The sequence below is a fragment of the Mauremys mutica genome, chromosome 14 (assembly GCF_020497125.1).
Source record: "Mauremys mutica isolate MM-2020 ecotype Southern chromosome 14, ASM2049712v1, whole genome shotgun sequence".
Taxonomy (NCBI): domain Eukaryota; kingdom Metazoa; phylum Chordata; order Testudines; family Geoemydidae; genus Mauremys; species Mauremys mutica.
The window spans coordinates 21,825,373-21,839,554 of record NC_059085.1 but is presented as its reverse complement, the minus strand read 5'-3'; the positions used below and the strand labels follow the sequence as shown (position 1 = coordinate 21,839,554).

The following is a 14,182-nucleotide window of genomic DNA, read 5'->3' as shown; positions in this document are numbered from 1 at the left end:
GACAAAGCCATTCCGCAAGACAACCCGCGATGGCAACGAACAACCGGAACGAATGAAAGGTGCACCGGTTTCCTCCCAGAGAATATCTTCGTTGATCACCGCGTGTATCCGCACTTGTTATAACCTGGCAAATGTCCCTCCATCTGCTGTAGGGCTCATTCCACGAGCCCTCGTCAGCAGCCTTCCTGGCGCACGTACCCCTCCGGGCAAGCTGCAAGGCTGCCACATGGGCCTCGGTCCACACTTCCATGTTGCACTACGCCATCATCCACCAATCTCGTGATGATATAGCCTTCAGCAGGGCGATTCTTCAGTCTGCAATATCTTGACTCCAAACCCACCTCCAAGGTAAGGCTTAGGAGTAACCTAACTGGAATTGATATGAGCATTCACTCGAAGAAAAAAAACAGTTACTCACCTTTTCTGTAACTTGTTCTTCGAGATGTGTTGCTCATATCTATTCCATTCCCCCCCACCTTCCCCTCTGTTGGAGTAGCCGGCAAGAAGGACCTGAATGGGGGGTCGGGCTTGCAGGGTCATACATAGAGCACCATATCGGCGCCACTCCAGGGGGCTGCACAGCCAGCCCGACGGGTAGCTGCTAGGGAAAAAGTTTCCGACAGCCGTGCACGCCGTGCGTACACACCTAACTGGAATAGATATGAGCAACACATCTCGAAGAACAACATTGGTTACAGAAAAGGTGAGTAACCGTTTTTTCTCAGAAAAAGAGTCTGAAATGTGGCCATTTACAATAGTAGGCAAATTTTATCAATTGCATTTCAGAAACAATGCTTTAATCTTTAAAGGGAAATTATGCTGATCTCCTTATTTTGGTGCTTGACAGATCGTTTGGATATTCGTGCAGCTAGAATTCTTCTGGACAATGACCATTATGCCATGGAGAAGTTGAAGAAGAGAGTTTTGGAGTACTTAGCTGTCAGACAACTTAAAAACAACCTAAAGGGACCCATCCTTTGTTTTGTGGGTCCCCCTGGAGTCGGTAAAACTAGCGTGGGAAGATCTGTTGCAAAAACCCTGGGCCGAGAGTTCCATAGGATTGCCTTAGGGGGAGTATGTGATCAGTCTGACATTCGAGGTCACAGGTAATTTTATCTTTGTTTCATACTGGTAATTCCCCCCCACACCTCCGTTAGCTGCTAGTGGTGGTTTCCCATCATTTTCTCACTGATCTTTTTATTAAGAGAGGGTTTAACATGGGTTGTGGCACCCACTCAACAGGATAAAAATTAAACAATAATTGAGGACATTCAGTGTTAAGGCTGACTGGGCTTGTCATCTGTACCTGCTTCGGTTGTTCTTTATTAGTAGGGCTCATATAGTATGTAACTCTTTCAAAATTTAAGAATAGTGGATAGAATTCAGGAGTTTGTGATTGTCTGGGATCAACATATGTCAAAAACAATATTGAAAAAAAGACAGTTCTGATATAATGATAACAAGAGTGTAGTGGCTTCGGAGCATTCCTAAGGAGTGAAAATACAAAATTAACGGTAGATCAAATTATCAACAAAGGTTATTCCTTAATATGTCCTATTCCTGCTATACCAGAAAGCTTTTTCATAAGGGTGGTAGTTTGTGGGGGCGGTCATCCGGCATTATTATAGGAGGGAATTAAAAAGGAAAAGGGGGAGGTAGACATAATACTGTTCATTGTTAAGTTCAGCCCTCTCTCATCTCCCATCTCTGTGCATGCTGGAACTGAACAGCAGTAGACAAACTCCTGCACGGGCATAACAATTTTTACAGGGTGGCTCTGATTTGCTCCACTAAAAAGACCACAAAGATTTTATTAAACAAGATGCCAAATGAACGCCATGTGATTTACTTCATAAACATTTTTATTCTTCGAGTAGATGCAGATGTCTTCTCCACTTAGGGGTGTGCGTGCCCAGCATGCCAGAGACTTTTGTCTAGAAGTACCCGTGGAGGGGTGGCACTTGTGGCTGTGTCCCCTCCCCTGGCTATATGAAGCGGTGCTGCTCAACCCCCCACTCAGTTGGGCTGGAGTTGGAGCTGTGTGGTTGTAGTATCACCACCTCGCATTTCATCTTAGCCTAGTTTATTGTATGTGGTTAGTGTCAGTAGTTAGAATAGTGTTAGTTGATACTTAATGTTCCCTGGTGATGCCCTCATCTGGGTTTAAACACTGTCCTTCATGTGGAGGGGTGATCCCCAACAGCGACCCCCCCCCCACGCATGCTTGCTGTGTCTTGGCAAAGCCCGCCGTACACAGCACTGTTCAATTTGTAAATTGTTTAAGCAGCAGACTCAGGAGCATGGAAAGAGAATGTTCTCGGGGTCATCTTTGCAATGGGGAGCCTAAGTTCCCTCTAAGCTGCGCAGCCGTGCAACAGCCTAGTAAGTGCCGTGCAGGCGCTCAGGGTTGCGGTGCAGAGAGATGCCTCTCCCTCAGCCCTGGACCTGCTGCAGCCGGGTGAGAGGTGCCATCCCTCGGCCCCAGCCCCGGCCCAGACCTGCTGCGGCTTGGGAGAGACGTCTTGCCCACGTCCCCAACCCAGCCCAGATCCAGATCTGCCGCAGCTGGGACACAGGTCTCGCCCATGGCCCCAACCCAACCCAGACCCAGATCTGCCGCAGCTGGGTAAGAGGCGTCCCTCCCTCAGCCCCAGCCGCAGCCCGGACCTGCTGCGGCTAGGGGAGAGGCGTCCCTCCCTCAGCCCCAGCCCCGGTCCGGACCTGCTGCGGCTAGGGGAGAGGCGTCCCTCCCTCAACCCCAGCCCAGCCTGGACCGGCTGGGGGTAGAGGCGCCTCTGCCGCAGCCCCATCCCCGGCCCTGCTGCAGGTGGGGGAGAGGCACCTCTCTCCCCCCCCATCCCCGGCCCTGCTGCAGGTGGGGGGAATCCTCTCTCCTCACCATAGCCCCTGGGCAGTCTGCACCCGAAACCTCTCATCCCCGGCCCCACCCCAGAGCCTGCACCCTCACCCTCCTGCACCCCAACCCTTTGCCCTAGCCCTGAGCCCCCTCCCACACGCCGAATCCCTTGGCCCCACCCCCACCACGTGGAAGTTATGTGCACCAATATGGAGGTTATGTGTCCCATAACAAAACAGAAAGTGTCGGCTATTGTGCTACTGGGGGGGGTCTTTCCATTGCAGATGTCAGCTGGATTTTCTGTACACTTCCCCACCATTCCGATCATTCTGCAGGTCATCCTCAAGCTCAAGGCGGATTGGGCCAAGATCATCCTCACTGCTCCAGTGTGGCTGAAACAGTGCTGATTCTCGGACTTCCTTGCTCTGTCGGTTCAGCCTCCCATACCGCTTCCTCTCCATCGTGACCTGCTCACACAGGACCACAGCCGTGCCCTCCATCCTGCAGTCAGCTCCCTGTACATCACAGCATGACTGCTCAGAGGCCGTCCTATAAGTCCTTCTCAATAGTAGGAAGTCCTTCACTAGGATGGCCTACTTAGTAAAATGGAAGAGATTCTCTGTGTGTTCGTTGGCCAACAGGCCAATCAACAGAGGCTTCCATCCAGGACATCTTGGAGTACCTGTTACGTCTGCAGAAGTCGGGCCTTGCGCTCAGTTCTCTGAGAGAGCATTTGGCAGCAATATCGGCAATGCATCTCCTGATTCAAGGGAAGTCATTTTTTTCCAGTACCATGGTGATGAGATTTCTGAAGGGGCTCTTCCACTTATATCCTCTGGTCTGTGAACCAGTTCCCGTGTGGAACCTAAACATGGTTTTGGCAGCTCTGATGGGTCCTCCAGTCGAGCCCCTTGCACCCTGTCCACCGCCCCTTCTGTCTCAGAAAATTGTGTTCCTGATAGCCATAACTTCGGAAGAAGAGTGAGAGTTGCAGGCTCTAATGGCTGAGCTGCCTTGCATTCAGTTTTCAAAGGACAAGGTAATGCTGTGACCACACACAAATGTTTTATCTAAGGTGTTCTTTTAGTTTCATCTGAATCAGGTGATAGATTTACCTGTATCTTTTCTCAAGCCATACTCCTCTCTGAAAGTACAGCACCTTCGTAGTCTGGATGTCAAGTGATGTCTAGCCTTTTGTCTAGACAGGACTAAACAGTTTTGTGCTTTGCCTGGCCTGTTCATGTCGTGTATGGACCCCATGAAGGAGCAGCGGTCTGTGCATAGACTATCTCTAGATTAATAATGAGATAGCTTTGGCTGTGCCTCCTCAGCAGGTACGGGCTCACTCCATGAGAGCACAAGCAACATCAATAGTGATTGGAAATTTCACTGATGATCATACTTATATTTGCAGGACAGTCACGTCGTCATTCTTACGTATATTTATGGACCACTATGCTATTACCACATCTTCGAGAGTGGACACAGGCCCCGGAAGGAGGTCTTGTGATCCTTATTTCAGTAGACTGCGAGCCCCGCCTCTGGACTGGGGTACTGTTCATGAGTCATGTACATGGAATATATGTCTGCATCTACTTGAAGAAGAAGAAACGGTTACTTATTGTAACTGTCGTTCTTTGAGATGTAATCCAGACCTGTATTCCAGAACCCACCCTCCATCCCCTCTGCATCGGAGTCTCCTCTCATGGGCTTTTGGAACTAAAGGTGCAGCCTCTTGTAGCCAGGGGAGGGACCACAGCCATGAGGTGCGAACACCACCCGTACTGCTAGGCAAAAGTCTTCAGCTTTGGTGCATTGGTGCACATCTAAATGGATTTTATGTCTGAATCACAACTTGAACAGCAGTTACAGTAAGTAACCATTTCTTACACAAACATAGAAAAGCACACACATTGTCCAATGAAGTTGGTGCTGAAGACTTGATGGAAGGACTGGAATTGGGTTACTGCAGCTATGTTGCAGTGATGTTGAGTGCATTGAAAATATCTTGTTGGCAGTATCTTCATACTCATCAGTGTTCTGCTCTTCCTTTTCAAAAGACAGAACTTCATTCAGTGATGCATTTGAGCTTGACATATCCAGAAGAACTTATTTTTCACACTTTTTTGGGAGGAGCAAGAATCTTCTCTATCTTCTTAACAACTTTTGACAATATTACATTTTTTCTTTGGTTTAGAAGCATTGCCTGTTTTCATTATTTAATCCTTTCACTTTGCTCTGATGAAATGTGAAAAAACATACTGGAATGGTATTTCCTGGTGAAAATATACACAGCTTCTTGAAATTCAGAAGAGAATATATTTAAAAGGCACTGTTGTGTATGTTTTAATGTGTGGACAACTTTTGGTTGGAGATGACTAATAACTGCACCTCCTTTCCCCAAGGCTGTTTTCTGTACTGTTTGTGCAATAATTGCTGTGCAGCAAACTGAGTTCTATTTCTTTTTAGAAAACATGTCAGTAAAATGGTCTGACATTTATGCTGTTTGCCGACATTATTTGCATGACCTTTAAAGACGAACACAACTATTTCGTTCATTATATACATCATTGGAGCAGCACATTAAATAGGAAATATACAAGTCTCCACAGGAGTTAATTGGCAAGTAACTATTATGGACATGCTTCCAAGAGTGCATATTTGATTGTATTTGAATTTCTGACTTTAAAGGGGCTCTTTTAAACCTTCTCTTGGAGAAGGAGCCACATGTGGATCCAGCAGTCAGTGAAAAGAGGGAGCCATGGATGATATAAACACAGATGCAATTTTTTAGGTTGCAACAGACAAGTGTGTTTTCTGTGACAGTTTGATAAAATCTGACCTTTTAGCATCTGTCCATGTTGCAAAATCTCTCAGGCATTGATGGAAGATGGAGAAAACTTGTCTCCTTATATCGATACAAAGCTCTGCAGTAGTTTGCATTTAATAATTCAAGTGTTTCTAGTGATACGAACGTTAAAATTTTGCACATTACATACACAATTTAAATGGTCATGTGTTGCTATTCAAACTGGAACCACTAGAGGGTGTCAAACACTTCTTAAGGAAGCGTGCATCTATGCTAATGAACATGCTTTTCAACAGAGAATAGGTGGTAGGACTCCTGCCAGCCTGCTAGGTTTCCAGATGAGTGCTCTGCTTACATAATTATCTAAAGTGAAGACATGAGTAACTTTCTTTAGTTACCAATAGTTCTTCATAGTTTTACCAGTTTTATTTTAGACTTCCCATTTCATCCATTTTAAAACATAAATACTAGTGTTGTATAATAGTGGTATGTAACACAATTTTAAGCTAAAATGTTCAGGTCATCAATATTTTTATAAGGGCTTTGTTAAAATACTATCCTTAGAAATGCATGTTTTGAAATAAAGCTTTCTGTGCAGATACAAATGCCTAACTATCAATATTTTTTTTAATAAATTGATTGAAAACTCTTTGGCTACCAGTATATTGCATCAGGAAAGAACAAGTTATCTTTGGGGTATTAGCAAGAGATTCAGATAATTTTTCAGTGAACAAGGAAATACAGAACTTAAGGACCAAATATATCCTTCTGTGCCAGTTAAACTCAATGTAAGTTGCACTCACTTACTCAGTAGCCAGATTTATCCCTCCCTTCTTAACTCTTCTGACTACTCTTGCAGGATTGTGTGTGTAATGTTAGGATCAGGATGTGCTGGAATGCTTGTACACAACAGGATGAATTAAGACTGAAATTTTGCCTTTGAATTTTCCCAGCTTTTGAGTTTTACTATAGCTGTTTTGTGTTTCAGTGTAGGGTTTGCATCTATTAAAAATTTAAGTTTTTCTGCATGCACAGTTTGTTTCTACAAAGTCCTTTATGTAAGTAAGCCCTGGTTCCACAATAGAAGGTTCACAAGTGAACCCCTGTACCTGTGTGGTGCCTTCAGTGGGCTGTGTGCCAGGAAAGGGCTGAGTCCATAAGGATCCAATTAAAGAATTGGGGACACACAAAATAAAATGGTACCATATAACTTTTTCCTGCAAACTGTCTCAAAGATGCTTTAATTATATATAAAAAAATCATTACAGATTTATGTAATGAATACTATCAGACTGAAATGTGGAGGTAAAAAGAGGGGAGAAAAGAAACCAAGGGGTGGTAGGAGAGAGGGAGACTGCTTTTCTTTGAAATATAAAGTACCTGGGATAATGCCGATGCAAAAAGACACAAGGTTCTCTGAGAGTATGTCTGTGAGTCATTTGTTATGAATCAGGCCTTGATGCCATCTAATGGCTCCTTTCTACACCATTAAAGAGGACTTTCCATTAACATTGTAGCAATATGTAGGGGTACAGTTAGTGCTTGTTACCTCTCCTACTTCTAGTGAATAAAAGCTTGTAAATAGATGTGATTTAACATCATTTTCTTGTGTTTTGTTTGCAAGCAAGGGCTACCAAAAATAGCAATCAACATATTTTGCCACTGATCTTCTAGGTGGGAGGAAGGTGTATAGTGACTGAGCTATTCAGCAGGAAAAGCATTGCGTCATGGGGTGGTGTTTTGATGGGCGTGCAGTTCCATGTGATGTACAAATACAGTAATCAGGAAATGCCCAGCTTTTACAATTTAAGCACTGATCACATGCTTGCAGCTGGAGTTCATGTGAATCCTTTTTTTCATTAGGCTATGAGTAGCCACTACTGTTCTGCATTCTCAAAATGAAGTCAACATTTTAGTACAAAAACAGAACTGCTTTATCAGACATCCTCCGTCTGTCCTTAGCTTTTACCACCCATCTACTCCATATGTAAAAGTTTGTTGCTTACATCTGATGCAAACTTCCTTATTAAAAAGAGAACTGAAGATATAGTAGAAACATATATTTTTTTTAAATTATCCAATTTTTTTTTTTTAAGTTTAGTACCATATACTATAGTTCAACTAGTGTAACTTCTATGTGCATTGATGAGGGAATCTGTTAAAATCCCTCTAGCAATAGCTGTGTTACTGCTAGCGAAATTTTGATACTAGTGTGGACAAGACCTAAAGCAAGTTGAAAGTCCATGTTAAAGTGTGTTAGCCTAACCTAACAAGACCCATATGAGCATGCGTTTTTCTACAGTAGAGGTCTTTAGAAGAAGCTGCTGTCAGCTGACATTCTAGGCTTGTGGTGATGACACTTGGGCCCTGTTTCTGTTCTTTTGAAGACTCCCATATTTTTGTTCTATTTTCTATATCAACCTCTAGTGTTTGGACAACATTTATAAAGCTGCTGCTTTTCTTAAATTTTAATTTGGATGGACTGCTTTGTTACTGATTGGGGATGGGGGGGAACACCACCACAAAAAGGAATCTTAATGAAGCTTCGGTTATGCTTTTGCACAGCAAAGGAAATTATATTTATGTAGCAGAAAAAAGTAGTTCAAAACATCTTAAATGTTCAAGGTTTTGTTATTAATAATTAATTGTATCAGTCACTAATTTTTGAATATTGAAACTTGGAAACAATTTAGATTCTTAAATGATCAGGAATTTCAGTAAAAGATATTCAGACACATGGTTATCATATTATTAAGCTGTTATTCCACCTGTCACATTGTATTTAGTCTCTCTAATGCCCTCATACAGATATGCCTTTGTATGGTATTTATTAACCTCTTTCAAAACTAGCATCACTTGTCACTATTGTGGGTCTTGAGTCTGTCAGATTAATGCAATAATAAAATTGAGTAGTGCCCACCTATAGCAATGGCACTTTGAAGCACAGGGTAATTTTCTCCAAGGAAAGCTGTTACAGATGTAAAGGGAAAATTGATATCCATGTACCTGTTAAATTCAGACTGTAAATTTAAGTTGTCGTTCATGTTAGCATATCAAATTATGTAAAGAAATGCCTGCACATTTTGTTAGAATTTAATCCACTGATTACACAGCATATTGAATTAATTAACTCGGTTTGCCATATTTAAAAATTGTTACAGTTACAAGGGATGAGGGAGAGAAGTGAGAGAAAGGAAGGGTGATAGCTGTGAAAAAGTTAGGATACTGTTTGGAACTGTAATTTCTTCCTACTTACCCATGCTCTTGTCCAACTCTTTAGCGATTAAGCTCCAATTCCATGGGACTTAAGTATATGTTTAAATGCCTTGCTGAATCGAGACCTGTGCCCAACAAAGCTGCTTCTACATTTGAACCTTGAAATTCTCATGAGGCCTACATTGCCCATTTCACCCTTCTTGTATTATGAGTACCCCATTTTAGTAGGAACCAAAGCAACTCCCAGTCTCTACCTCTGGTAGTTTTATTTATTTCTGCACACTGATGCAACTTTTTGAAGAGCTACAACTTAAAAATGTCCCCATTATAGGTTTGTTTCTTTATCTGTAAGAATATTTTTTTGCCTGTTTTTTTCTGATTCCTCCTTGGAAAGATGTTAGGTTATCAAGACAGCCACTGAAACTGCACCTTGCAAGATCCTGATATTGCTAGACTTGCCATAAGTTGTTTTACAGATGCTTCCACCTTCATCTTTTCTCACCATAGCTCTTGATAGGTTTGTCTTAGTTTACCTAGTTTGCTATTTTTACTAAGGTTAAGGAGGCTGAATGTATTCAGTAGTTGTTGAGCCCTCAAGAATAACAGCAAATTTGTCATAACTTTATAAAGTTAAACGAAACTATCACTTAAACAATTACAGAATCATGCCCACTCCTTCAACAGACAAATTTAATATAAAACCATATCATTATTACAGGGTGTGGTGATATTTACTGTGGAGTTCAATGATTTACAGTCACCTTTAGTAGTTTTAAAACCCTTCCCATGGTTTTTAGGATTCATCTTTCCAAAGCTCTTCCTGTTTATTCTGACTAGTTTAATACAGATTATATGGCAGAGCATTTAGGCCTGTTCTGCATATCTACTTTGTGAGGCTCATGAGATAGCTCCTGCAGTATAGCACATCATGAATCAGTTTCTTCTGAGCCATCAGTGTTTTGTTTGGTTATGGCACAAGCAGAAAGACTGTGATAAACTTAGGAAATGATGTGTGCTTATGTGTAAAATATATATAGTTCTCCCACACACTGTAAAACAAACAAATTTGGATAGATATTTTTTCATTCCATGCATGCTTTGCTAAATTAATTTTTGTTTTGTTCAAATATGACAAAATAAATTATAAGGTTTTTTAAAAGTTATTCAATTAAAAATCTCTCTGTTTATGGGTTCCAGTTAGGACACATGTCTACCTACCATAGGCTTCATGGAATCTGGCATTTGTGGAATTATGCCCTAATTTATTAATACTGCATGTCATAGTTAGGATACCAGTATCACTGCTGTTAAAAGTATAAAAATGATGCAGAGTTCAAAAATCTGTTTCCGGTTGGCCAAAGGGTTTAAAAAAAACCACCCCAAACCTTGCATTCAACCACTTACAGTGATCATGCACTATGTGAATTTTAGACATGCTTTACTCTGCCTGGAACAAATATTTCAGTAAGGAATTGGGATTAGAATATCATCCTTTAATCAGTTACATTAATTCAGTTGTATATTCAACAATGGAAACATGAGATACTTGTCCACTGATTACAGAGGAAGAAAGACTGTTTTTACACAAGTATTACGGTAAGGCTGCTTGTTTCCAGATTTGTTTCTTTCGGTTTTAGGTTTGTTGTTTTCATGCCTGATGTCTTCTGATTCTGACTTTTTTTCTGCATGTTTCACACAGGCGCACCTATGTTGGCAGTATGCCTGGTCGAATAATCAATGGTTTGAAGACTGTTGGGGTTAACAATCCGGTGTTTTTATTAGATGAGGTTGACAAACTGGGGAAGAGCCTGCAGGGAGATCCTGCAGCTGCTTTGCTTGAGGTAAGGTATGGAATCATCTTATGTGACAAGGAGAATACTGTACATTCCAAAGTTTAATTCATTTCAAACTAGCAGAATTTTGAATATCATTCTCTGGAAGAAAGTGTTAGTTTGGTGAAGGCATAGTGGGACTTGTACTGAGTGAAAGACAGGCTGAGGTGATGGTTTTGTGTACTGCTAGTCAGTGAACTTGATGATAGTTGGATCTTTTGCAGTTTGTCATACATAGTGCAAACTCTACTGGCTGCACATCTTCTAAAATACTTATAAGGACAATGATCTTGGTTTAAACTTTTAGTCCTCTTGCTGACCTCACAATGGCCTTTTTACACATGCTCAACGTAGTGTTTTAAACTTTAATAAAAAGTCAGACATTTTAATTGTACCAAAATAGATTCTGTTAAGAATACTCTTACACTATTAAAATCTTTAACCACATAGATTTTTTATTGATATAACATTATTAGCCAATGTGAAGAAGCCCTGCGGGCCAACCAGCATATGTGTTGGTAGTTAAATTTAGGTATAGCTGGATTTTTTTTTTAAGGTTTTCCCTTAAAAAAAAAAAAAGTCTTTTTTTATTTTATTTTTAAGCTTTCACTGGTACAAGCTGATACTACAACAAAGTACATGATTTAGTACAGGGAGGGTCACCTAAGTACTTACTTTGTTGTTACATTTTAAATCAGCATTTTTGTAGTGAACATCTGATTAGAGACAAACACTTTGCATTTATTTGTTAATCCAATGATCTCTGTTCTTAACTAACAGTAATGGATTAAGCCTCATCAACAGGGAGTAAACAGGAAGAAATTTAAGTATTAGTCCATAAACTAAATTTTTACTTAATGGCATCACAGAGATTTAGAGGGATAAGTTTCATGACTGGAATGTTGGTATAGAGGGGTATAGCTTGTTCAGGACAGACAGGCTAAAAAGGGAGGAGGTGTTGCATTATACATCTGGAATATATACACCTGTTCTGAAGTCCAGAAGGAGGTGAGAGGCAGACCGATTGAAAGTCTCTGGGTAAAAGGGGTAAAAATAGGGGTGACATCATGGCAGGCGTCTGCTACAGTCCACTAAATCAGGAAAGGGAGGTAGATAAGGCATTTCTAGAACAAATAACAGAAATATCCAAAACGTAAGACCTGGGAGTAATGGGGGACTTCAGTTACCCAGATATTTGTTGAAAAGGTAATACGGCAAAACACATTTCCAGTAAGTTCTTGGAATGTATTGGGGACACCTTTTTGTTTCACAAGTGGAGGAAGTAATTAGGGGGGCAGCCGTTTTATACATGATTCTGACCAACGGGGAGGAATTGGTAGCCAAGGTGAAGGTGGAAGGCAATTTGGGTAAAAGTGATCATGAAATGATGGATTTCTAAGGAAAGTGAGAGCAGCAGAATAAGAACAATAGATTTCAAAAAACAGACTTAAACTCAAAGAACTGGAGATAAGGTCCCATGGGAAGGAACTCTAAAGGAAAAAGTAGCTCAGGAGGAGGGAGCTTGGTAGCTTCTCAAGAAGATAATATTAAAGAAGGAACTGTAAACCATTCTAATGCAAAGAAAAGATAGGGAGAACAGTAAGAGGCCAATATGGCTCTATCAGGAGCTCTTTAGTGACCTGAAAATCAGGAAAGGAATCCTACAAAACTGGAAACTTTGCAGAATCTGATTAAATTCATCCTAGGTACTTAAGGAACTAGCTGAAGCAATCTCAGAACCATTAGCAATTATTAAGGTTAAGATTTTGTCTCCGATATTTTTAGTAAAACTCATGGACACATCGCAGGAAATAAGCAAAAATTCATGGAAGCCTGCAACCTGACTTTTACTAAAAATAACGTGGGAGGGGGTGTGCTGACCGCTGAGGGGACTGAAGTATGATCCCCGGGCTGGGGCGGGAGGGGCTCTAGCCCCTGGCATGCAGTGGGGCGGTGATGCTAAAGCAGGGGTGGGCAAACTATGGCCTGCAAGATTGCCCCCCGTAGCACCACAGGCCCCGCACCGCTCTCCAGAAGCAGACATCCCTGTGGCCCCCGGGCAGAGGGGCAGAGGACTCTGTGCGTTTTTTCTTGCCTCCAGGCACCGTCCCCTGCAGCTCCCATTGGTAGGGAACAGGGAACCGCGGCCAATGGGAGCTTCGGACAGAGGAACCTGGAGGCACAGCAAGGGCAGCACACACAGAGCCCTCTGCCTCTCCCTGAGGGGCCGCAGCACTTCCTGGAGCGGCACAGGGCTGGGGACAGGGCAGGCAAGCAGGGAGCCTGCCCTGGCTCTGGTGCACACCGCTGCCACCCCGGAGTCCGAAGCCTTCCTGCACCCCAGTTCCCTGCCTACACCTTGCACCCCAACTCCCTGCCCTGAGCCCCCTCGTACACCACACACCCCTCCTGCACCCCAACCCCTCCTCTGCCCCCCCTCATATCCCCCGCACCCCTCCTCTGCCCCAATCCCTTGCCATGAGCTCCTTCTTGCATATTGCAGTCCCTGCCGCACCCCAACCCCCTGCCCCAGCCCTGCATACAATTTCCCCACCCAGATGTGACCCTCGGCCCAAAAAGTTTGCCCACCCCTGTGCTAAAGTCACGGAGGTTCATTAAAGTCACAGACCTCTGTGACTAAATTGTATTCTTAGCAGTTATCTCTGAGAACTCCTGGAGGATGAATGAGGTATCAGAGGATTGGAGAAGAGTAAGCATAGTTCCTGTCTTTAAAAAGAACAACGTTCAGGGAATTATAGTTCAGTCAGCTTAACTTTGAAACCTGGAAAGATGCTGGAATAAATTATTAAACAATTATTTTTTAAACACCAAGAGATTAATAGGAATATAAGAAATAGCCGGCATGGCTTTGTCAAGAACAAATCATGCCAAACCAACCTAATTTCCTTCTTTGAGGGGGTTACTGGCCTCATGGATAAGGCTACATTTTAGTCATGGGTATTTTAGTGAAAGTCATGGACAGGTCATTGGCAGTAAAGAAAAATTCACAGCCTGTGACCTGTCCATGACTTGTACTGTATACCCCTGACTAAATCTTTGGTTTTTTTGGGGGGGGGGAAGCACCACGAGTGCTCGTTGGGGGTGCGGCAGTGCATCAGTTTTCATTTCATCAACATGTCCCTGCAGCCCCTAGGCGGAGGCGTGGTCAGAAGGCTCTGTGTGCTGCCTCTGCCCTGAGCACTGGCTCCGCAGCTCCCATTGGCCGGGAACCAATGGGAGCTGTGGGTGAGGTGCCTTGAAGTGGAGGCAGCGCACAGAACCACCTGGCCATGCCTCTGTGTAAGAGCTAAGAGATGTTGCTCCCTTCCCCCCGAGGTAAGTGCTGCCCAGAGCCCTCTCCCCCTCCCGCATACCAACCCCCGAACCCCTTCCCACACCCAAACTCCTGCTGCTCCTGGGGGAGGAGGGTGCGGCTGGCCCAGGGCCTGGCTGCAGAAGTCCCTGAGA

General features: G+C 43.0%; 1 protein-coding gene across 6 annotated transcripts in view; it reads left to right on the top strand.

Annotated features, from left to right (window-relative positions):
• Nucleotides 1-14,182, top strand: part of LONP2 (lon peptidase 2, peroxisomal) — a 140,986-nt gene that overhangs the window by 74,526 nt on the left and 52,278 nt on the right. For all 6 annotated transcript variants that reach the window (XM_044987610.1, XM_044987611.1, XM_044987609.1 and 3 more), the window contains 2 exons: nt 848-1,106; nt 10,582-10,723. In XM_044987610.1, the coding sequence (XP_044843545.1) occupies nt 848-1,106; nt 10,582-10,723 (401 nt within the window). The remainder of the gene's footprint in view (nt 1-847; nt 1,107-10,581; nt 10,724-14,182) is intronic.